General features: G+C 44.4%; 1 protein-coding gene across 1 annotated transcript in view; it reads left to right on the top strand.

Moving 5' to 3' along the window:
* tmem163a (transmembrane protein 163a) overlaps positions 1–24,365 on the top strand; it is a 314,776-nt gene extending 290,411 nt beyond the window's left edge. Inside the window, exons 7-8 of the mRNA XM_085986596.1 lie at positions 11,280–11,421; positions 22,023–24,365. Of these exons, the coding sequence (XP_085842722.1) occupies positions 11,280–11,421; positions 22,023–22,083 (203 nt within the window). The 3' untranslated portion in view covers positions 22,084–24,365. The remainder of the gene's footprint in view (positions 1–11,279; positions 11,422–22,022) is intronic.
* Positions 24,366–25,353: the final 988 nt, after the last annotated feature.

The following is a 25,353-nucleotide window of genomic DNA, read 5'->3' as shown; positions in this document are numbered from 1 at the left end:
CGTTCTGCATTCTTGGTTTTTAAACCAACACTGGTTCTGATCGTGCGTTGTCTTTCCACAACGATAACATTTGACAGAACTCAAACCCAATTTGTTTGTACCGAGTTCCGGTGACCGTAGCTGCATTACTGCCGTGCCTCTCACTGTGGCTTCGTGTGCTGCTGCCATAGTGACCGCCTTCTCAAGCGTCAGCTCATTCTCCTCGAGCAGTCGCTTTTGTGTATCCTGTTTAAATAAACCACACACAAATTTATCTCGTAGTGCCTGTCAGCCCCGTTCCAAACTGACAATATTTTGCTAGCTTACGTAATTCCATCAAATATTCAGCATTGCTTTCATTCTGCAGCTGCCTTCTGCCGTAAAATTTAAATCGTTCCGCTAGCATCAGCGGCGTGGGGTTTAGATGATTTTTCAGGACAGTAACAATCTCATCGAACGTCTTATCCGCCGGTTCATCTGGTGATAACAGGTGTTTCAATTGCCCGTATGTCTTCGCACCCATTAAATTTAATAATGTTAGTGCTTTATCTGCATCAGGAATTTTATTTGCCTTACAATAATTTTGTATGCGTTCTACATACATGGCCCAATCTTCGATGTCACTATCAAAGGTATTAATGTTCCCATGTTTAGGCATCGTTGCAATTTATTGTATTTTTATGTTATCCAAGATGGCGGCTTCCCGCTCTTTGTCGTCGTCCTCCGCCCACAAAATGGCGGTTTTCCCGCGCTTGGCGGTCTTCAACCATCCCCCGACGCTGTCTCCGCTTCACCGCGGCTCTCGCGCCTTCAGTTTCCCCAGATGCTGCGCCTTTTAGCCCGAATGCGGCCCTTATCTCCGGTCGCGATCGATGTCCCCGCGCTGCGCCTCTCGCTCGAAAGCGGCCCGGCCCTTATCTCCGGTCGCGATCGATCTCACCGCCCTTATTCCTCCGTCTTCCCAGCCCCGTCTGTACAGCCAACGCGGTTGACTTTCTGTCGCGTTGCTGCCCGGCTTACCCACCACCGAGGTAGAAGAAGAAAGCTGACAGTCGCTGATGGAGGCTTCGAGGTCAGGATGTCTTCTGCACTCCGTTTTCTCTATGCCTGCCGCTCGACGTGTCTTCCAGTAGGGTGATGAGGGTGGAAACCTCTCTTCGACATCCTGTCTGTGGACGAAGCCGCCGTGGAAATAACTGCCGCAGGGTAAGAATCGGACTCGTCGCCACTGTTAAGTCTGTGTGTTATAGTGATAATTACTACACAGACTAAGAGAGTAAATTCAACAGGTCTTTACTGGTTGGAGGTCGGGACTATACTGAATACAATATTACTACACAGTGCTTATATACCGGTGTGGTCACCACCGGTATTACGTATACAGCAGCCAGAGAAAGTAGTACATCTCTCAAGGTGGAACAGGCTTAAGTTCTCTTAAGGTGGAACAGGTTACATACACCACAAAGCCCCTTAAGAATTTTACATGTTTTAATTAGATCACCTCTCATTCTTCTAAACTCTAAGGAATATAGGTCTAGCCTACTCAATCTCTCCTCATAGGGCAGTCCCCTCATCCCAGAAACCAGTCTCGTGAACCTTCGCTGTACTCCCTCTAAGGCAAGTATGTCTTTCCTTAGGTAAGGAGAACAGAACTGTACACAGTGCTCCAGGTGTGGCCTCACCAATACCCTGTATAATTGTAGTAAGATTTCTTTACTCTTATACTCTAATCCCTTTGTAACAAAAGCTAACATACCATTTGCTTTCCTCATTGCTTGCTGTACCTGCATGTTAAGTTTTTGTGATTTATGTACAAGGACACCCAGGTCCCTCTGAGTGCAAACATTTCCCAGTCTCTCATCATTCAAAAAATATTGTGCTTTTTTGTTTTTCCTACCAAAGTGGATAACTTCACACTTCCCCACATTGTATTCCATTTGCCATGTTATTGCCCACTCAGCAGCCTCTTTGTGTCCTCCTTACGGCTTACTTTCCCACCTAACTTTGTATCATCAGCAAACTTGGTTACGTTACACTCAGTTACACTAGAATCTATTATAAAGGATGTGATAACAGGACACTTATAAAATATCAACAGTATTAGACAAAGCCAACATGGATTTATGAAAGGGAAATCGTGTTTGACAAACCTACTGGAGTTTTTTGAGGATGTAACTGGTAGAATAGATAAGGGAGAACCAGTTGGAAGTGGTGTATTTGGATTTTCAGAAGGCCTTTGATAAAGTCCCACATAAGAGGTTAGTGTGCAAAATTAAAGCACATGGGATTGGGGGTCATATACTGGCATGGATTGAAAATTGGTTAACAGACAGGAAACAGAGTAAGAATAAATGGGTCTTTTTTGGGGTAGCAGGCGGTGACTAGTGGGGTACCACAGGGATCAGTGCTTGGGCCCCAGCTATTCACAATATATATCAATGATTTGGATGAGGGAACCAAATGTAATATTTCCAAGTTTGTTGACGACATGAAACTAGGTGGGATTGTGAGTTGCGAGGAGGATGTGAAGAGGCTTCAAAGCGATTTAGACATGTTGAGTGAGTGGGCAAATACATGGCAGATGCAGTATAATGTGGATAAATGTGAAGTTATCCACTTTGGTAGGAAAAACAGAAAGGCAAAGTATTATTTAAATGGTGATAGATTGGGAAATGTTGATGTACAAAGGGACCTGGGTGTCCTTGTACAGCAGTCACTGAAAGCAAACATGCAGGTGCACAAGCAGTTAGGAAGGCAAATGGTATGTTGGCCTTCATTGCAAGAGGATTTGAGTACAGGAGCAAGGATGTCTTACTACAGTTATACAGGGCCTTGGTGAGACCACACCTGGAGTACTGTGTGCAGTTTTGGCCTCCTTACCTAAGAAAGGATATACTTGCCATAGAGGGAGTGCAGCGAAGGTTCACCAGACTGATTCCTGGGATGGCAGGACTGTCGTATGAGGAGAGATTCGGTCAACTAGGCATGTATTCACTAGAGTTTAGAAGAATGAGAGGGGATCTCATTGAAACGTATAAAATTCTGACAGGGCTAGACAGACTGGATGCAGGGAGGATGTTTCCCCTGGCTGGGGGGTCCAGCTGTGGAGGCCAAGTCACTGAATATATTTAAGAAGGAGATAGATCGATTTCTGGACACAAATGGCATCAAGGGGTATGGGGAGAGAGCGGGAATATGGTATTGAGATAGAGGATCAGCTATGATCATATTGAATGGCGGAGCAGGCCCGAATGGCCTACTCCTGCTCCTATTTTTCTATGTTCTATGTCTCTTCATCTAAATCGTTAATATACATTGTAAATAGCTGAGGCCCAAGCACTGATCTTTGCGGTACCCCACTAGTTACAGCCTGCCAACCTGAATAAGTCCTGCTTATTCCTACTCTCTGTTTTCTGTCCATTAACCAATCTTCAATCCATGCTAATCTATTACCCCCAATACCATGAGTTCTAATTTTGTGTAATAAGCTCTTGTGTGGCACCTTATTGAATGCTTTTTGAAAATCCAAATACACTACATCCACTGGTTCCTCCTTATCCATCCTTCTAGTTATATCTTCAAAAAACTCAAAGATTTGTCAAACATGATTTCCCTTTCATAAAACTATGTTGACTTCTGCCTAATCATGTTATGATTTTCTAAGTGCTCTGTTACTACGTCCCCAATAATAGATTCTAGCATTTTGCCTACTACTGATGTCAGGCTAACTGGCCCATAGTTCCCCATTTTTTCTCTTCCTCTTTTCTTAAATAGTGGGGTTATGTTTGCTACCTTCCAATCCTTGGGGACTGTTCTAGAATCTAGGGAATTCTGGAAGATTAATACCAGTGCATCCACTATCTCTGCAGCTAGCTCTTACCCTAGGATGCAGGTCATCGGGTCCAGGGGACTTGTCGCCACTTAGTCCCATTAATTTCTTCAGTACTATGTCTTTACTTATACTGATTTCTTTAAGTTCTTCATTCTCTCTAGACCCTTGGTTCCCCATTATTTCCTGAATGTGTTCTGTGTCTTCTACCATGAAGACAGATGCAAAGTATTTGTTTAATGTCCCTGCCATTTCCTTATTGTCCAATGTCCCTGCCATTTCCTTATTGTCCATTCTAATTTCTCCTGCCTCTGCCTCTAATGAGCCCACATTTACTTTCACTTATCTCTTCCTATTCACAAACCAAAAGAAACATTTACAATCTGATTTTATGTCTCTTGCTAATTTACTCTGATATTCTTTTTTCTCTTTCCTTATCAATTTCTTGGTCCTCCTTTACTGAATTCTAAAATCCTCCCAATCCTCAGGCTTACTATTCTTTTTGGCAACATTATAAGCCTTTTCCTTTGATCGAAGACTATCTTTAACTTCTCTTGTTAGCCACGGTTGGATCACTTTTCCTGTGGGGATTTAGTGCCTTAAAGGAATGTATATTTGTTGTAAATTATGAATTAATTCTTTAAATGCTAGCTATTGCTTGTCTGCCATCATATCATTTAATGTAGTTTCCCAATCTACCTTAGCTATTTCACCCCTCATACCGACGTAGTTTACTTTGTTTAGATTGAAGACCCCAGTTTCGGATTTAACTAAATCACTTTCAAACTCAATATAAAATTCTATCATATTATGGTCACTCTTCCTTAAAGGCCCCTTTACTACAAGGTTATTAATTAACCCTTTCTCATTGCACAATACTAGATCTAAAATAGCCTGTTCCCTAGTTGATTCCTCAACATACTGATCTAGAAAACTACAGGAAACTCTTTGGTATCTGGCACCGACGGGACCGGCGTGTTGCCGGTTGATCAAAAATTCTGGATGACGGAGAGGGTTATTTACCGAGGCTATTTTTAACAAAGGAAAATAAAAAAATCAAGAAATGTGCAGTATATAGTAATTGGGTACTCACCTACAGAATGTTGTGTTAAATGGATGGTGGAAGATGCTTGATTAAGTACAGTACTACCAGTTGAAGGTAATGCAATGCAATGACTACCAGCAGCGTGGGAGACACACAGTACCCCTGTAAAATGGCGGATCTGAAGAGACTACCGGCAGCGCGGGAGAGTCAGACTCCTGTTACAGGGGTATTGAGGTGTTCCGACTGCGCCAAAAAGCCAAGTAGTGGCAGTTTGGAGAACTACCCCCACTGACTAACTCGGCCACTGTGGGAGACTCTGACTCGGCAACATTGCCAGTTATTGAGGTGTTGTTTTCGGAGTGAGAATTTTGCCGGTTAATAGAGAATTCTGATATTTAGATGACGTTTAAACGAGTTTCCTGTATCTTGTATGCATTCCATGAATTCATCCACACTATTACTGCAAATTTGGTTTGCCCAGTCTGTACGTAGATTAAAGTCCCCCATGATTACTGTGTTACCCTTGTTACATGCGCCTCTAATTTCCTGATATATACACCGCCCTACATTACAACTACTGTTTGGGGACCTATAAACAACTCACAATAATGTTTTCTGCCCCTTGCTGTTTCTTAGCTCCACCCAAACTGATTCTACTTCTTGATTTTCAGAGCTAAGATCCTTTCTCTCTACTGTCTTTATCCCATCCTTTATTATCAGGGCTACCCCTCGTTCTTTTCCATTTTGCCTATCCCTTCTAAAAGTTATGTATCCTGGAATATTTAGTCCCCAACCTTGGTCACTTTGCAACTACGTCTCCATAATGGCTATTAGATCAAATCTATTAATTTCTATCTGTGCTATTAATTCATCCATTTTGTTGCGAATGCTTCGCGCATTCAGATATAGTGCCTTTAGCTTTGACATTTTTCTATTTTTCCCTGATGTCACCTTAGTCACTGATGCCTTATTACCTTTGTTACTCTCTCTGCCCCTTCCTGACCCACTCTGCTTATTTTTACCGAAAACTGTACTCTGCTCCAGAGCCTTGACATTTTTCTTGCTGCTTTTAAATTTACTCTTTCCTAAATCCTCCTACCCTGCTTCATTAGTTTAAAGCCCTGTCTACTGCCCTAGTTATTCGATTTTCCAGGACACTGGTCCCAGCCTGGTTTAAGTGGAGCCCATCCCAATGGATCAGCTCCCTCTTTTCCCAGTACTGGTGCCAGTACCACATGAACTGAAACCCCTTCCTCCCACACCAATCTGAGCCACTCATTTAAACTTCTAATCTGTTTGTCCCTATGCCAATTTGCGCGTGGCTCAGGCAACAATCCAGAGATTATTACCTATGAGGTTCTGCTTTTTAATTTGGATCCTAGCTCCTCAAACTCCCTCAGCAGAACCTCATTCCTAGTTCTACCTATGTCGTTGGTTCCTACTTGGACCACGACAACTGGACCCCCCCCCCTCCCCACTCCCAAGTTCTTCTCCAGCCATGTTGAGATATCCTTAACCTTGGCACCAGGAAGGCAACACAACCTTCGGAACTCCCGGTCGCTGCTGCAGAGAACAGTATCTCTTCCCCTGACTATACTGTCCCCTACCACAACTACATTCCTTTTTACTCCCCTCACTTGAATGGCATCTTGCACCATGGTGCCATGGTCAGTTTGCTCATCCACCCTGCAGTCCTTGTTCTCATCCACACAGGTAGCAATTACCTCATACCTGTTGGTCAAAGACAAGAGCCGAGGCTCCTCCATCACTCCATCCTGGGTCCCCATACCTTCCTGACTCGCAGTCACAACTTCCTGTCCCTGATCATTGACGAACTCTAAAGTGCTACTTAATCGAAGGGGTGTGATGTGACTGCCTCCTGGAACAAAGTGTCCAGGTAATTTTCCCCCTCCCTGATGCCCCGCAAATGTCTGCACCTCGTACTCCAGCTCAACAACTCTGAGCCGAAGTTCCTCGAGCTGCAGACACTTACCACAGATGTGATTGCTCGGGATCTCACTGATCTCCATAAACTCCCACATGCTGCAGTTACGGCACACCACCTGCCCTGCCATGTCTATCTAACCTTCTTTATTTATTTGATTAGTTAATTTTTTTTTCTCAATTATTTTAGTTTTATTACTTAATTGGTTTATCTAATAAAGTAAAGTTATAGCAATTTACAGTTTCTTAGCTAGCTTAGAGACTAAAAAAAGGTAGTACTCACCAATCACCTACCTGCTGCCCTGTGATGTCACTCCTTGATTTTTCTGTTTGAAGGCTCTTTATAGCGCCGCTAATCCCGTGCGCCTCGCTGTTTAATTTTAATTAGTTAAAGTCTTTATTCAACGACTATTTATAGTTATATTAATTAGCTTAGCTAGTTCAGTTATAAATTTAATAAAGTACATTATAGTTTCCCGCTCCTAGTTTAAACCACTGTCCTATGTTAGAGAGAAAATACGTTAATACTCACCCACCAATCACCTACCTGCTGTCCTATGACGTCACTCCTTGGTTTTTATTGTTGAAATCGTCAGAGCTGCCGCCTCCTCCGCTGTCGTCGATTAGGTCTGCGCTGGTCTCAGCCTCCCGCTCAGTTTAAGTGTTGCCGCCTCCTCCGATGCTGTCGCCGATTAGATCCGCCTTATTAGGCTGTATTGTAGTGTGGACGGAAGCATAAAATTACAAAGAAATATTAATAGATTAAGCGAATGGGCAAAACTGTGGCAAATGGATTTCAGTGTAGGCACTTTGGACCTAAAAAGGATAGAACACAGTACTTTCTAAATGGTGAAAAGCTAGAAACAGTGGAGGTCCAAAGAGACTTGGAGGTCCATGTACATAGATCATTAAAGTGTCATGGACAGGTACAGAAAATAATCAAAAAGACTAATGGAATGCTGGCCTTTATATCTAGAGGACTAGAATACAAGGGGGTAGAAGTTATGTTGCAGCTGTACAAAGCCCTGGTTAGACCACACCTGGAGTACTGCGAGCAGTTCGGGGCACCACACCTTAGGAAAGATATATTGGCCTTGGAAGGAGTGCAACGTAGGTTTGCCAGAATGATACCTGGACTCCAAGGGTTAAATTACGAGGAGAGATTACACAAACTAGGGTTGTAATCCCTGGAATTTAGAAGGTTAAGGGATGACTTGATTGAGGTTTACAAGATTTTAAGGGGAACTGATAGGGTAGACAGATAGAAACTATTTCCGCTGGTTGGGGAGTCTAGGACCAGGGGACATAGTCTAAAAATTAGAGCCAGGCCTTTCAGGAGTGAAGTTAGGAAACACTTCTACATGCAAAGGGTGTTAGAAGTTTGGAACTCTGTTCTGCAAATGGCAACTGATGCTCGGTCAATTGTTAATTTTAAATCTAAGATTGATAGATTTTTGTTAACCAAAGGTATTAAGGGATATGGGGTAAAGGTGAGTATATGGAGTTAGGTCATAGATCAGCCATGATCTCATTGAATGGCAGAACAGGCTCGAGGGTTTGGTTATTGAAAGAGACAGACCGCAGTCTCAAGGTCTGCCACTACATAAGATTAACATAATTGTATTCAAAAGGGATATGGGTGGGGGTGGTGGGGTTGCTAATCCTGCCCATTCAGCAGAAACTAGGTAGGTGGGCATTTAAAATCGCCCAGATTACTTACCCACCGGAAAGCCATCAGAATCCGTCAAGTATGCAATTTTAACCTGCTCTACTGAGTAGGCAGCAAGGACACCTGCTCAAAGTCATCAGGCTCCTTCTTTACAGCACTGCGACCCTACGTGCATACGTAATCGGGAACTCTGGCTTGAGCAGGTAAGCAGGTGGCTGTTCCACCAGGCTGAACCGCGTCGGAAGAGGATCAGCCAGAGAAGAGGCCAAAAAAGGTACTTGTGTTTCCCTACGGGTACCACAAGGAATGTTTAGTGTTCCCCTGCCCTTGCATTCCACCCCCCATCCCCTTCCTGAACACGAGTCCCCCATGTGACTCCCCAGAACCCATTCCATCACCTGCCTTGTGGGCAGTATTTGGCGGAGAGATTTTTTTGCTGCTTCCTGCCTGTTTTGGGCAGGAAGTTGTCAGGTAGGATTTAAATGAGACCCAGGAGTTAAATTGCCTGGGCTTCATTTCTACAGCACCTCCCAGCTGCCCAAAACCCATTGGCCTCGAAATTCAATGGGCTGCGCCACCCGTTAGCGCCCAAAGAGGGCACTTAGTGGGTTTTACGCCACTGGCCACGCCTCCCGCTAAATTTAGCGGGACGCTAATGGTGGCGCTAGCCGTTAGCGCTGCGCCGCTACCGATGACGTCATCGGTGTGCGCAGCGCCCCGCTACTGCCCCGATCGCGAAATTTGGTAGCGCCCCCTGCTTTAATGCCTGTCGCAATTTGCGACCGGTTCAGGGGGGCCTACCTGCAGCGGTAGAGGCGTGGAGGTGCAGGGCGGCCATTTTTTTTTCTGGCTGCCTGCCAGCACCTCTTTGGCGCCCCCCCCACCCCCCCCCACCACACCCCCCCACCCCACCCCCCACCACCCCCCCCACCACCCCCCCCACCACCACACACCCCCACCCCACCCACCACCCACACACGTTGTGCCGGCTGTGTCCCACGAGCCCGGCCCTTCTCCTCGGTGCCGGGCTCTTTTGCCAGCACTCGCGATCGCGCTGCAGCAGCCCCCTCCCCTTTAAGAAGGGGAGGAAGACCTGCAGTACCGCAGCGTGTGGCGCTGCGGCACGTTGCGCTGCGATTTTCAGTTGCAGCGCCCCAAGAGGGATGCGGGGCGCCTTGAGTAGCGCTGCGCTTCCGTCTGGGGTGCTGAAACTGAATTTCCGGCGGGCATTCGTGACTCCTTCCGGGGCGGTACTTCCAGTGCCCTGGCGAGACGTGAATATCTAGGCCATTAAGTGTTAAACACAGGGCCATGGTTATGCAGCACCAATTATAGAATTATTATTAGCAACAGGTAATAAGGTGGTAAGGGACAAAAAGATGAAACACCACCACTTCTGCAGGCAGTAAGGCATTTGAAAGTGAGGATAATATTTCTGAAGACACTTTGCTGTGGCGCATGGAGTCAGTAGAGATAGGAAGGGACAGGGTTAAGGGTGCATAGGATGTGGGCTGTGATGTGTTTGTGTTGAGTTGAGAGGTGGGATGGGGGATCTGCAAGCAGAGATTTAGAGAAGTCAATCCTTGAGGTGATAAAAGATATGGACTAGTGTCCCGGCAGTGGGAGAGGTGGAACAAAGTGGTCTTGCTGCTAGAAAGGATGTGGGGAAGGAAGGTCACTTTGGGTTAGACAGTATGCCAAATTTTCTCACCTCTCAACTTAACCGGAGTTGGCAGCCAGAAATGTTGTTGATTAAAGACCAAAGGTACATAGGTACCAACGGGATCAAAAGAGGATATTGTGGTTTTGCCAGCAGACAAAATTTTGGCTTGGCAAGGTCTTAATATTAAACAGGCAATTGAAGAGTATAACATCATCATTTTGGACCGATAGAAGGAGGAACGAGTTGGGTGTCATTAGCGTACTTGCTGACTTTTTTTCAGATATTGCCAAGGGGTAGCTTTTAACTGAAAAGGAAGTGGAAGATAAAGCTTTGGGATACAATGGAGGTGATCATGCAAGCAGATAAAGAGAAGCAGTTGAAGGCGATGTGATATTTGTGTTGTGATATTCATGAACAGAATCGAGAGAGAACACCACTACAGAGGTGGACTCCAGAGGAGAGATGTTGGAGGAGGGTGGAGTGACCAATGGTATCAATGTCATTATTGATTCTGATCACTACAGATGCCATGCTGTGGGTAAGACGGATGACAGATTTGAAGGGTCTCAATCAAAGCTGGTGAAAGAGATGAAAATGAAGTTGTGAGGCAATGAACTATGTTTCAAGACTGAAAGGAAAGGGAAGATTGGAAGTAGTTGGAAAGAATAGAAGGGCTGAAGCTATTTTTAAGAATATAACTGATAATGCTGGTTTTGAAGGAGATAGAGACATGTTGATGACAGGGCAGTATAATTCTGAGGAGATGATGTTGGGTAGTCAGGAGCTGTGATAGGAGGGGTAGAGGCAGTAGGTGATGGGCTTGCAGGGTACAAGGTGGGGAAAGGCTTGACTAGGAGCAAAGTGCTCCAGGATGACTAGTGGCAAAATTTGTGCATGTTTAGAAATACATTCTTTAAAAGTATTAATTGCTGTTGAACAGGTAACCTTTCAGTGCATTCCCATCTCATCTTAATTTACTTCTGGATAGAAGATCCAGCAGTAACTCCTGCCAATCGATTTAAAACTCATTTAGAACCAATTGGTCAGAGAGCCAATCTATGAAACACATTTCATTTTGCAACAATTTATCATCTGGCAGTTATCCAACTGTGGAGGTTCACTGTTCTATTGCTGTCTTTTTGTCTTGCAGGTTTTAACTCCTTAGTTGGAGGCATCATGGGATTTTCTATCCTGATCAGTGCAGAAGTCTTCGATCATAATCCTGGTGTCTGGTATTTGGATGGCACTGTAGGAGTTCTCATTGGAATGGTCATTTTTGCATATGGAATAAAGTAGGCTTCACTTTTCTTAAGGATAACATTTTATAAAGAGACTGGGTACAAGACAGCCAGCACAAATTATTTTTCTGGTGTTTTTTTTTGAAAAAAAGATACAAGAGTACAAAATAGTCTGATGGCATAACTGTCCAACACACTAGCTTGAATCTGTTTTAGTTGAATCGAGGAGATGCAATTCTGCTGCTGCTGATAGCTATTAGAGACAATTGGAGACCAGGCTCTGCTACAACGGCCTAGCACACACAAACATACTGCTCCCTCCTTCCCGCAGGTCTTCTCTGCTTGGGTTTCGTAGGATGCATTGTGGTCCTCCCGACCTCGCTGTTGGCCCGTGCCGCACCTTCCCTGGGCCCTGACCCCGCTGCTGGTCCACGCTGCGTCACTCCGGGGCCTTGACCTCGCTGTTGGGCTCGTCCTCGTTCCTGGGTCCCGGACATGAATGATGTTGTTTCTCACAGGATCAAATTAGCACTGATATTCTCGCACTCCCTGGTCTCGAGCTCCACTCGCGATCCACTAGTCACTAGTCTAGTGGAGAAGCGTAGTCTTGACTGTAGAGAGGTCTGGGAATTGGCTGAGTTAAGTTTAAGTGAAGAGCCAGTGCTCACCGAGAATAAAGAACCGGGCATGGTCAGGGGATGGGCAGTGGGCTCAGGTAACTTTAACCTTGCAGCTTGAGCTTGCAGTTAGGGATAAAAATGCACCCACTATTAGAGCCAGGGGAACTTAAACAGCAGAAGAGAGGAAATTGAACAACGGTTCCACCACATCCCCACTTCACGTACGAGCCGGGGTCAAGCAAGGCTGTGTCATCGCACCAATGCTCTTCTCGATCTTCCTTGCTGCAATGCTCCATCTCACCCTCAGTAAGCTCCCCGCTGGAGTGGCGCTAATTTACAGAACAAACGGGAAACTGATCAACCTCCGTCGCCTCCAGTCCAGATCCAAGGTCGTCCCATCCCGTGTCGTCAAATTACAGTATGCAGACGACGCTTGCGTCTGCGCTCACTCGGAGGTCGAACTCCAAACCGTCATCAACACCGTCACCGAAGCGTACGAGTGCATGGGCCTTACACTAAACATCCATAAGACAAAGGTCCTCTACCAACCTGCCCCTGCCACACAATACTGCCCCCTGATTATCAAAATCCACAACAAGGCCTTGGACAACGTGGACCACTTTCCATACCTCGGGAGCCTACTGTCAACAAGGGCAGACGTCGATGACGAAGTCCAACACCGCCTTCAGTGTGCCAGTGCAGCCTTCGGTCGCCCGAGGAAGAGAGTGTTTGAAGACCAGGACCTCAAACCCGGCACTAAACTCATGGTCTACAGAGCAGCAGTGATACCCGCCCTGCTGTATGCCTCAGAGACATGGACCATGTACAGCAGGCACCTCAAAGCACTGGAAAGGTACCACCAACGCTGCCTCTGCAGGATCCTGCAAATCCATTGGCAGGATAGGCGCACCAACGTCAGTGTTCTTGCTCAGGCCAACATCCCCAGCATCGAAGCTTTGACCACGCTCGATCAGCTCCGATGGACGGGTCACATTGTCCGCATGCCCGATACGAGACTCCCAAAACAAGCGCTCTACTCGGAGCTCTGGCACGGCAAGAGAGCCCCAGGTGGGCAGAGGAAACGCTTCAAGGACACCCTCAAAGCTTCCTTGAAAAAGTGTAACATCCCCACCGACACCTGGGAATCCCTGGCCCAAGACCGCACAAAGTGGAGGAGAAGCATCCGGGAAGGCGCCGAATACCTCGAGTCTCTTCGCCGGGAGCAAGCAGAAGCCAAGCGCAAGGAGCGCATGTCAACTCAAGCACCCCACCCACCCGCCCCTTCAACCACCGTCTGCCCCACCTGTGACAGAGACTGTAGGTCCCGCATTGGACTAATCAGTCATCTGCGAACTCATTTTTACTGTGGAAGCAAGTCATCCTCGGTTCCGAGGGACTGCCTAAGAAGGGATAGCTATTGGGTGTTGAATGTCATCAGGAATGCCTAGATCACACTTTTTTAAGGGCTCAGACAGTCACACGAGTTCTTCAACTATGTGTCAGCCTTGGCTAAGTGGGCGCTCTCTCACCTCTAAGTCAGAAGGTTGTGGGTTCAAGTTCAACTCCAGAAACTTGAGTAAATAAACTAGACTGACACTGATCAGTGCAGTATTCAGGGAGTGCACTGTCAGAGGTACTGTCCATTGGATGACATGTTAAACCGAGGGACTGTCTGCCTCGTTAGTAAATGTGAAAGATCCCATTCGAAGAAGAGCCAGGAAGTTTTCCCCAGTGTCCTGGCCAATATTTATGCCTCAACCAACATCACTAAAACATTATCTGGTCATTATCTCATTGCTGTTTGTGGAAACTTCTTGTGTTCCCTAAATTAAAAGGCCTAGAAATTGGGTTGTGGCGCAAAAGTCGCCTGAGCGCAGGATTTAGCGCAGCGTTCGAGGCTTTAGCGATCGTCAGATATTCAGTTTCATTGCTCCTCGAGGGACACGAGGCGAGGCTCGAGGCGCTCCGCGTCCCTCTTAGGGCGGTGAAACTGAATATCGCAGCGCAACGTGCTGCAGTGCCACACGCTGCAGTACTGCAGGCCTTCCTCCCACTGTTAAGGGGGAGGTGCCTGCAACAGCGCGATCCCCGCTCGCGAGTGCCGGCAAATGAGCCCGGCACCAAGGAGAAGTGCCGGGCTCTCGGGGAAACAGCTGGCATTGCCGCGGGGGGTTGGTTAGGTCGGGGACGGAGGTGCTGGCAGGCGGCTGCCGAAAAGGCGGCCGCCCCGCACCTCCACCTTAACTTGCGCCACTGCCGGCACAGTAAGGCCCCGTGAACCGGGCGCGGGTAGCGAGCGGCGCAACTGCGGCGTTCGCTACCAAATATCGCGAACGGGGCACGAATGGGGCGCTGTGCACACCGATGACATCATCGGTGGCGGCGCAGCGCAAATGCCTAATGCCACCATTAGCGCCCCTACTGAATATCGCGGGAGACGCAGCCAGTGGCGCTACAGCCACTGACTGCCTCTTTAGGTGCTAACAGGTGGCGCTACTCACCCAATTTCTCCCCCAAAGTGTTTACAGTTCAAAAGTACTTCAGTGGCTGTAAAACACTCTGGGACTTCCCAAGGTTGTGAAAGGCACTATATATAATTATTACATAGGATTTACAGTACAGAAACAGGCCATTCAGGCAAGCTGGTCTATGCCAGTATTTATGACCCACAGAAACCTCATCCCATCCTATTTCATCTCACCCTATCATCATATCCTTCTATTCCTTTCTCCCTCATGTACTTATCTAGCTTCCCCATAAAGGCATATATGCTATTCTCCTCAACTACTCTGTGGTAGCAAGTTCCACATTCTAACCACTCTCTGGGTAAAGAAGTTTCTCCTGAATACTTTATTGGATTTATTAGTGACTATCTTATATTTATGGGCCCTACTTTTGGACTGTCCCACAAGTGGAAACATCTTCCCTAACATTTGGGTGTCCTCGTGCAAGAAACACAGAAAGCTAGCATGCAGGTACAGTAAGCAATACGGAAGGCAAATGGCATGTTGGCCTTTATTGCAAGGGGGTTGGAGTATAAGAGTAAGGAAGTCTTGCTACAATTGTACAGGGCCTTGGTGAGACCACACCTGGAGTATTGTGCACAGTTCTGGTCTCCTTATCTAAGGAAGGATATACTTGCCTTGGAGGTGGCGTAATAAAGGTTCACTAGATTGATTCCTGGGATGAGAGGGCTGTCCTATGATGAGAGATTGTGTAGAATGGGCCTATACTCTCTGGAGTTTAGAAGAATGAGAGGTGATCTCATTGAAACATACAAGATTCTGAAGGGGATTGACAGGGTAGATGCTGAGAGGTTGTTTCCCCTGGCTGGAGTGTCTAGAACTAGGGGGCATAGTCTCAGGATAAGGGGTAGGCCATTTAAGACTGGGATGAGGAAGAATTTCTTCACTCAGAGGGTTGTGAATCTTTGGAATTCTCTGCCCCAGAGGGCTGTGAATGCTGAGTCTTTGAGCATATTCAAGGCTGCGATAGATGGATTTTTGGACTCTAGGGGAAATCAAGGAATATGGAGATCAGGCGGGAAAGTGGCGTTGAGGTCGATGATCAGCCATGATCTTATTGAATGGTGGAGCAGGCTCGAGGGGCCATATGGCCTACTCCTGCTCTTACTTCTTATGTCTACCCTATTAGACCCCTTCATATTTTTTTTTTAAAGACTCCTATTATGTCACCCCTGAGCCTTCTCTTCTCTAGAAAAGAGCCCCAGCCTGATCAGTTCTTCCTGTTGTTCTGATATCATCCTTGTAAATCTTTTATGCACCTTCTCCAGTGCTTCTAAGTCCTCTATGGAGACCAGAACTGTGAGATCTAACCAGGATTCTATACAATTTTAACAATTTTCCTGCTTTTAAATGCTATTCCTTTAGAAATGAACCCCAGTGCTTTGTTTGCATTTTTTATGGGCTTGTTAACTTGCATTGCTACTTTTAATGATTTATGAGTGTGTACCCCCCTAGATCCCTTTGCTCCTCTACCCCATTTAGACTCTTATTTTCCAAACCTTTCTTTCCAACTATTGTATGATTACCCTGTACTAGTTTTGATAGGCAACATGGCAGCTGCTAATTATGTGAACATGAATTGCCAGCAATTGTAAAGATGCCTTTAGGTTATGGCATTGCTGTTAGATACCTTCACATTTGGCAGCGAGGCACATAATAGCACATTTTCACAGCGGAGGTATGATCAACTCAGTTGAAATTTTACAAGGAAGTGATTGGCATGAACTTCTGGTGGTAGTTCACTAGAGAATGCAAAGTGGGACAATCACTCTTTGTGCATAGACTTGGGGACAATGCACATTATTCTGTTTATTTAAAATTGGTCCCAAAGTGACCTCACTGGACTTCGAATTCATCGTTGGCAAGTCCACATACAGTTTTTTCCGTAACTGATTTTTTGTTTTGTTTCCGTAATTGATTAAGTGGCAACCTCACTCAGAGATTAAGGTGATGGCTAGTATCAAAAATATAAATGTCATACTTGTGCAGTAGGAGTTGCTCTTGTGATGAAGGTTAAGTTGAATCATTTCAATGATGTAGATGGAGCTCTATCCTCAGCTAACACGTTATACTTACCTGGAGTGCTTGATAAATTGGGCACAAAAATGGAAAATGTTTGACAATTCTTGAATACAAAATTTACACAATAGGGAATCTCTCACCAGTTACATTTTGTGTCCGTCTCTGAAGTTCACTGACAAAGCTAAAAGATTCCATCTACTTAGGAAATTGTTGCTACAATGTGCTTTACTGGAACAGAGGTCTTTGAAGGTATCATAATGCACGAAAGTAGCAAATATGTAGATAATATGCAGTAATAAGCCAGTTGCCACATCTAATGCTGAAGTTTTTGGAAGATACCATCCAATAACTTGCTTAGAGATTTGGTGGCATATGTTGAGTAACTACCCATTGAAGCAGCATAAAAGACCCCGCTGAGGGCTACCTCAATGTTCTTGTCTGTGGCATTGAGAGGTACCAGATATCTTATGAAAGTTGCTTTGTGGATAATGAGGCCATGATTGGAATTTGTTAATCATGGCGCTTTTTAGGGAGCTAGTACATTTTGTGAAGTCTGGGGCATTCCCTGTATCCAGTCAGGCTACTTCTATTTCTGTTTAATGACACCGGATTACTCCCGGTACCACATGCTAGTGAGTACAGGAATAGGAGGATAGAACAGATGTGTGGCTGGAGGGATGGTGCAGGAGGGAGAGCTTTAGATTCCCGAGGCATTGGGACCATTTCTGGGGAAGGTGGGACCTGTACAAGCCGGACGGGTTACACCTCAATGGAGCTGGGACCAATATTCTCGCGGGGAGGTTTGCTAGTGCTGTTGGGGAGGGTTTAAACTAGCTTGGCAGGGGGATGGGCACCAGCATATAGGAGTAGAAAAGAGGAATAAGGTGCATAAAAGAGTGAGTGTGTTGGATAGTACTAGAGAAGTAGTACCATATTAGATAGGAGCAGACTAAGAAAAATTCAAAAATGGGTTTAGAATGCATGTACGTAAACGCACAAACGTGGTGAATAAGGTTGGAGAGCTACAAGCACAATTAGCTGTGTGGCAATATGATGTTGCGGCAATAACAGAAACATGGCTTAAAAATGGTGATGACTGGGCACTTAATATCCAAGATGTTCAGAAGATAGGGAAAGAATAAAGGGAGGTGGGGTGGCAGTGCTGATTAAGGAAGACATTGTAATGTTGGAAAGGGAGGATGTTCTTGAGGGGACAAGGACAGAATCCATTTGGTTAGAGTTAAGGGTATGATCACGCTATTGGGGGTATTACTATTGGCCTCCAAATAGTGAGAGGGAGTTAGAGGAGCAAATCTGCAGGGAAATCGCAGAGATATGCAAGAGCTATAGAGTGGTGATATTGGGGGACTTTAATTACCCAAATATCGATTGGGATAATGCTAGGGTAAAGGGAAAAAAGAGGGGGAGGAATTTCTGAAATGTGTTCAGGAGAATTTCCTTGACGAGTATGTTCTTGGCCCAACTAGGAAGGAGGCATTGCTGGGGAATGAGGTGGGCCAGGTCGACCAAGTGTCTGTGGGAGAACACTTGGGTATGAGTGATCATTGTATTATAAGATTTAGATTAGCAATGGAGAGGAGCAAGGAACAATCTGGAATGGAACTTCAATGGGAGGCGAAAGGATCTAGCCAGGGGGTAAAATAGAACCAAAGACTGACAGGAAAAACTGTAACAGAACAATGGGCGATCTTTAAGGAGGAGATATTCCAAGTACAGGTTAGGTACATTCCAACAAGAGGGAAGGGTGAGGGAACCAAAGCAAGGGCTCCTTGGATGACGAGGAAGATAGAGAAGATGATAAAACAAGAAAAGAGGGTGGATGATGCATGTCAGGTGAATTCAAGGGAGAACCAGTACAAATACAATCAGTTGAGAGGGGATGTGAAGATGAAAATAAGATTGGCAAAGAGAGAATATGAGAGTGGAATGGCAGATAACATAATGGGTTATCTTTAAGGAGGAGATGTTCCAAGTACAGGCTAAGTACATTCCAACAAGAGGGAAGGGTAAGGGAACCAAAGCAAGGGCTCCTTGGATGATGAGGGAGATAGAGATGATGAAACAAAAAAAAAAGAGGGTGTATTGTGAATGTCAGGTGACTTCTTTAAGGGAAGACCAGACCAAATAGAATAAGTTGAGAGGGGAAGATGATGAAAATAAGATTGGCATGAGAGTAGAATGGCAGATAACATAAAAGGGAACCCAAAAATCTTTACCAGCATGTAAACAGTAAGCAGGTAGTAAGAGGCGGGGTGCGGCCTATTAGGGACAAAGGTGGTGTTATATGCTTCGAGGCACAGGGCAAGGCTAGAATACTCAATGAGTACTTTGTATCGGTGTTTACTAAGGAGGTGGATGCTGACAAAATATCGGTAGAAGTGGAAAAGGTAGAAGCAATGGAAGGGGTGAAAATTGATAAGACAGGATGTACGAGAAAGGCTAGGTATGCTTAGAGTGGACAAGTCGCCTGGTCCAGATGGCTTGCATCCCAGATTGCTAAGGGAATTGGGGAGGAGATAGTGGAAGGGCTTGTCATAACTTTCCAATCTTCCCTAGATGCGGGGGAGGTGCCTGAGGATTGGAAAGTGGCAAATGTGACACCATTGTTCAAGAAAGGGTGCAAGGACAATCCTAGTAACTACAGGCTGGTCAGTTTAACATCAGTGGCGGATAAAGTTTTAGAAACAATAATCAAGGAAAAAATTAACGGGCACTTGAAGAGGTTTAAGCTAATTAAGGAGAGCCAACACGGATTTGTAAAAGGTAGATCGTGTTTAACTAATCTAATTGAATTTTTTGATGAAGTAACAGGGAGGATCGATAAAGGGAATGCGATGGATGTTGTCTACATGGATTTTAGGAAGGCATTTGACAAAAGTACCACATAGAAGGCTGGTTAACAAAATTGAGGCTCATGGAATAGGTGGGTCAGTGGCAGCTTGGATAAGGAATTAGCTTAAGGATAGAAAACAGTGAGTTGTGGTAAATGGCTGTTTTTCAGATTGGAGGATGGTAAACAGTAGTGTTCCCCACTGCTTTTTTTAATAAATAAATAAATGACCTGGATATTGGAATACAGAGTAGAATTTCTAAATTTGCCGACGACACCAAACTTGGGGGTGTGACAAAGTGAGGATGATACCAATCGACTGCAACAGGACATAGAAAGGCTAGCAGAATGGGCAGATGGAATTTAATACAGAGAAGTGTGAGGTGATTCAATTTGGCAGAAGGAACAGGGAGAGGCAATATACACTTAATGGCACAGTTTTAAAGAGTGTGCAGGGACAGAGGGACCTGGGAGTTAATGTGCATAGGTCCCTGAAGGTGGTGGGGCATATTGAGAGAGTGATTAGCAAAGCATATGGGATTTTGGGCTTCATAAATAGAGGTATTGAGTGCAAAAGTAGAGAAGTTATGCTGAACCTTTATAAAGCGCTGGTTAGGCCACAACTGGTGTATTGTGTCCAGTTCTGGTCACCACACTTTAGGATGTGAAGGCACTTGAGAGGGTGCAGAGGGGATTCACCAGAATGATTCCCTGGGGATGGGGGATCTTAGCTACAAGGACAGATTGGAGAAGCTGGATTTGTTTTTACTAGAGCAAAGGAGGTTGAGGGGTGATTTGATAGAGGTGTACAAGATTATGATGGGTTTGGATAGGCTAGACAGGAAAAGGCTGTTGCCACTAGTTGATGATACAAGGACTCGGGGACACAGATTTACGGTTTTGGGCAAGAGATAGAGGGGGGATGGGAGGAAAAACTTTTTTACGCAGTGAGTGGTGAGGGCCTGGCACTCACTGCCGCTGGAAGTGGAGACACTCAATATTTTCAAGGGAAGACTGGATAGGCACTTGAGGGAAATAAACTTGCAGGGCTACAGGGATAGAGCAGGGGAATGGGACTGACTGGATTGCTCTGCAAAGAGCTGGCATGGACGCGATGGGCCTCCTCCTGTGCAGTTATGACTATGATCATGGGTGGTCCAGTGGGAGAGCTATTTCCATCCTTCTCATTCATCATAAAAATCAGCATATTCAATAAATTGTTTGAGCTTGGGAATTCAATGTCCAGAGCCTAAAAATTTGGAGGAAGGTAGATGAATTTATACCTTTTTATGGTGCCTTAATAAACCTGACATTATAATCACAGGGAATCCTAAAGCTTGAATTCATGCACACTGGGCAGGAAAGAACACCTACAAGGCAAAATGCCATTTGAGCAGGTGAAGAGAGAGCAAATCATTTGATATTTATGTGTAGGAAATCCGTTTAAATATCAGGAAACCTAAACCATTTTCTCATTTCCTTTCCCTGCTTCTCGTGATCTTGGGTTGTGATACAAGGTTCAATCTTCTCAAACTTGTTATTTGAGCTCTCGTCCCGATTACTCAGTGGATGAAGTTTGAGAAATTTGCAACTGCATTTGAACAGGTGGTGGCGGCGCCCGAGGGCTCAGCTCAATCACTCCCTGGGTGACATGAATGATGGTGTTAGTGATTGGGTGGTGGGGGTGGGCTCTTAGGCACGGAATTCAAATCATTAAACTATTCATTGCTGCTACATATAAGACATTCCTTTAGATTTAGTTTCTAAAATAAACACTGGAAATGCAGGTTTCTCAGCATCTGGAAAAAATATTGAGTATTTCTGCTAAAATCCTTTGGCATTGAAGTGGATCAGTGTGGGACTTCCACAGGTGGGCCCGGATAAGGGTTAATTATACATGTAATATGCATTCCCAGTCGTATCGCCCGTCTGCAAAGGGAACCTCACTATTACTGAAGGGGAAAAATGTGGTGCTGTTGCCTTAAGCAGTAGTGCTATTTTTTTAAAGAGGTAGAAGTTCCATAAAGCGCCTTTCATGACCTCAGGAAGTCCCAAAGCACTTTAAAGCCAATGAAGAACTTTTGAAGTGTAGTCACCATTGTAATGTAGGAAATGTGGCAGCCAATTTACACAGAACAAGGTCCCAGAAACAGCAGTGTGATCATGACCAGATAATCTGTTTAAGTAATGTTGGTTGAGGAATAAATATTGGCCAGGACACCTGGGAGAACTCCCCTGCTCTTCTACAAATAGTGCCATAGGATCTTTTACATCCACCTGAGAGAGCAGACAGGACCTCACTTTAACAGATCATTCAAAAGACAGCACCTCCGTCAGTGCAACATTCCCTCAGTACTGCACTGGAGTTTCAGCGTGGCTTATGTGCTAGAGCCTCTGGAATGGGATTGGAATCCACGATCTTCTGACTTAGAGGTGAGTGAGCTGCCAACTGAGTCACAGGTGATACGAGAAGGCTACATTTATTTAACTTGCCAAGATTTTCTATTTTTGTATTTGAAATTTTTCAGCTATTAAAATGAATAGGCTGAAAGTCACATCTGGGGCTCATGGAAGTCAAAAATACTGGCAATTATGTCAAAGGGTAGTTATTAATTTAACTTTTCTGTTTATTTCTAGGCTTCTGATTGACACAGTCCCACGAATAAAACAAACTCATAATTATGAGACCTTTGAATGATGGACGAGATGAAAATATGCAGTGATGGCTCAGTTCTACAGGAATGAAGATTACAAGACCGAGAAAGAATCACTAAAGCTAACCAAGACCACAGTAGTGACTGGAAAAATGCTGCTGCTGCCCTGTTTCCCAATTTGTTGCCCAACAAAAATGTCCCCAATGAACTAAACACACATGATGCCAAATATGGTGGAATTTTGAGATTGAAGATGATGGAGCTCTTTGCTATTTGTTAAATATACAGGGCAAAGAGGTAATGTGAGCATGTTTTTGTCCATAAAGAGGTAGATTTTAACTATCAGGTGGCTGACCAGCAAAACGCACCGAGCAGTCGCCTGATCCTGCCAGTGGAGGCCTGGTCCATTTTGAAGGCTGAACCTCATTGCCATGACCAAAACAGGCAGCTTGCTGGCTCTGGGGTCAAAGTGCCCAGAGTGTGATTTAGCTGGCAGGAAGGTAAATCTGGAGTGCGGAGCCCAGGACAGCAGTAGCCCACGTTGTTTTTGTGGTGCCCAGAGGAGTACTCCTGCTCCTGGTAGCCCAACAAAAATGTTAAACTTTCTTTTTTTAGGAGCTTGTTCTGTTGTACCGCCCGGTAAAACTGGGTAGAATGTCTATTTTATAGGTCCCACCCAGTTGTCAGTCAATTACAATTGGAGTCTTATGTCAATTTGCATATTAATAAAGCTACCGCTTGAAATTGGCGAGTGCTTCAACTCCCCAGCAGAAGGCCCCTTTGAGGATGGCGGCGGCCAGTGCCCGTGTAAATGGGGTGGTAAGCCATTTACTGCCTCATTTACGCTGGGTGGCCCAAGTTAAAATCTACCCCAAAAAGTCTACATATATCCTAAGAGATCAAATAAAAAGGGATCAATACTTAACATGTAGGAGTGGTTAGGATTACATGCACATCACCTATTACTCATCATATTTTATGCAATTTTCTTTAATGCATTAGTAAGCATGATTAAAGTAATTTTTGTGTACCTGCTTTTTAATAATTCTTCCTTCATACAACTAAATTGCTAAAGCTAACTTGCATGACTTCTGTCGCTTCAGTTATTAGTATCTCTAAATTGATAAATTCATTTTGGCAATAATAGGTGTGTTTAAAATGTCTCTATTTGTGGTTTTACTACTATATTGGAAATGTAAACAACCACTGCAGTAAGAAAATATGAGCAATTTATTTTGAGTAGCAACAAATTTGAAATTTCATCACTGAATAATTTGATACCAATTAAGTTTAAAAAGTGGAATTATCACAGTGGTAAGCCATATTGGAATGAAGGGAAACCAGGAATAAAGTCCACCGCCCCCCCCAACCCACAAAGTTTGCGGTGCCAAAACTCATATTGCATCTTTAATTGGTTTAATTATTAATTTTGAAAGCATGTTATAGGACCCATTATTACAAAGATTTTGTGAATGAATTAGATATTTTAAATTCGATTATTAAATTCTTATATTGGGTAGATCATTCAGCAAAAATCTAATCCTCATTTTAGAAACACCAAACTTTCTAAAGTGAAGGGAAACGTACATCCTTATGTATTTCAATTTTCACTTTCGGGAGTCGCTGCCGAAAGTGAAAATTACCTTTAACATCTCTTCCACACAACACGGCATGAATCTTAACCAAATCGCCCAGTTAAACAGATAAACTAAGGTGATCCTATGAAGAGGATCAGACTTATATTGAATTAGGATTATTACAAGCTTCAGTAAGTAATCATAAAGTTACTATCTTCTACATACCATTAACTACCATTCCTAAATTAATATCATAGAGGACACAGGATGCACAGATGGTCATTACTTAAATTTTGGTAGAGTTGGGGTTTTAAGCCCTCATCTACCAAGCTCCACTGATGATACAGGCATTGATCTACTGATAATACGTGCCATATATACTATCTGATGCACCAAGAAAAAATAAATATCCCACTTTGTCAAGGCATTTGAACCCCCATATCAGCTTGCACTAAGTTTCATCCAAGTTGTATTGAACGACCTGAAAATGCTGCTAAGATCATTAACATAAGATTCAGATTAGTAAAGAATGTTAGCTGCTGTTCTTGGGGAACCATACCTCATGATATCCTTATCCTACATTAACAAGATCATCTGTACTATTAAGTTTAAAAATTAGATTGTGTATGATGAATTAGCACCAATGCCAATGTTATTCTTAGTTTTTGCCTTTTCGGTAGTATTGAGCCACTTAGTTGTCTTGTGATGCTGTCCAGATTGGAATAAACTGGTCAAGGCCTTTGACTGGGGTCTGAGCTACAGTTCTTAATTTCTAATATCTCACTATCCCCTTAACATAGAATGTTATATAGAATCACAGAAGTTTACACCATGAAAGCAGGCCATTTGACCCAGTGTTTGTGCTAGTTCTTTGCTAGAGCAATCAAAAATTAATCCCATTTATTGTCTTCTTCCCATAGCCCTGTATCTTTTTACGCTTCAAAAATGTGTCCAATTTTCCCTTAAAAAGTGCAATGGTCTTTGATTCAACTACTCCCTGTGGCAAAACATTCCATACTCTTAACAACTCTCTGTATAAGGAAATTTATCTTTACCTCTTACCTCTCACTCTGACAATTTTAAACGGATCACCTCGTGACCGATTGCAAACCAGAGGAAATGGTCCGAATCAAAAAAGGTTCACCCTCCGATACACTAAATGAAAGGATGAAAAACAACCTGCATTTATATAGTGCCTGTAACATAATAAAACATCCCAAGGTGCTTCACAGGAGCGTTATAAAAGAAAAATGGACACCGAGCCACATTAGGAGAAATTAGGGCAGATGACCAAAAGCTTGGTCAAAGAGGTAGGTTTTAAGGAGCATCTTAAATGAGGAAAAGGGGTGAGAGAGACGGAGAGGTTTAAGATGGGAATTTCAGAGCTAAGGACCTTGGCAGCTGAAGGCACGGCCACCAACGGTTGAGCGATTAACATGGAAACATAGAAGATAGGAGCAGGAGTAGGCCATTCGGTCCCTCGAGCCTGCTCCGCCATTCAATGAGATCACGGCTGATCGTCCAAATTCAGTACCCTGTTCCTGCCTTCTCCCCATACCCCTTGATCCCTTTAGCCTTAAGAAATATATCCAACTCCTTCTTGAATATATTCAATGAATTGGCCTCTACTGCCTTCTTTGGTAGAGAATTCCACAGGTTCACCACTCTCTGGGTGAAGAAATTCCTCCTCATCTCTGTCCTAAATGGCTTACCCCTTATCCTTAGACTGTGACCCCT

This window comes from Somniosus microcephalus, chromosome 4 (genome assembly GCF_052327205.1).
Source record: "Somniosus microcephalus isolate GS21.2 chromosome 4, FLI_Smic_1.0, whole genome shotgun sequence".
NCBI lineage: Eukaryota > Metazoa > Chordata > Chondrichthyes > Squaliformes > Somniosidae > Somniosus > Somniosus microcephalus.
Note: the sequence above shows the minus strand (reverse complement) of the source record. Positions and strands in the feature narration are given on the sequence as shown.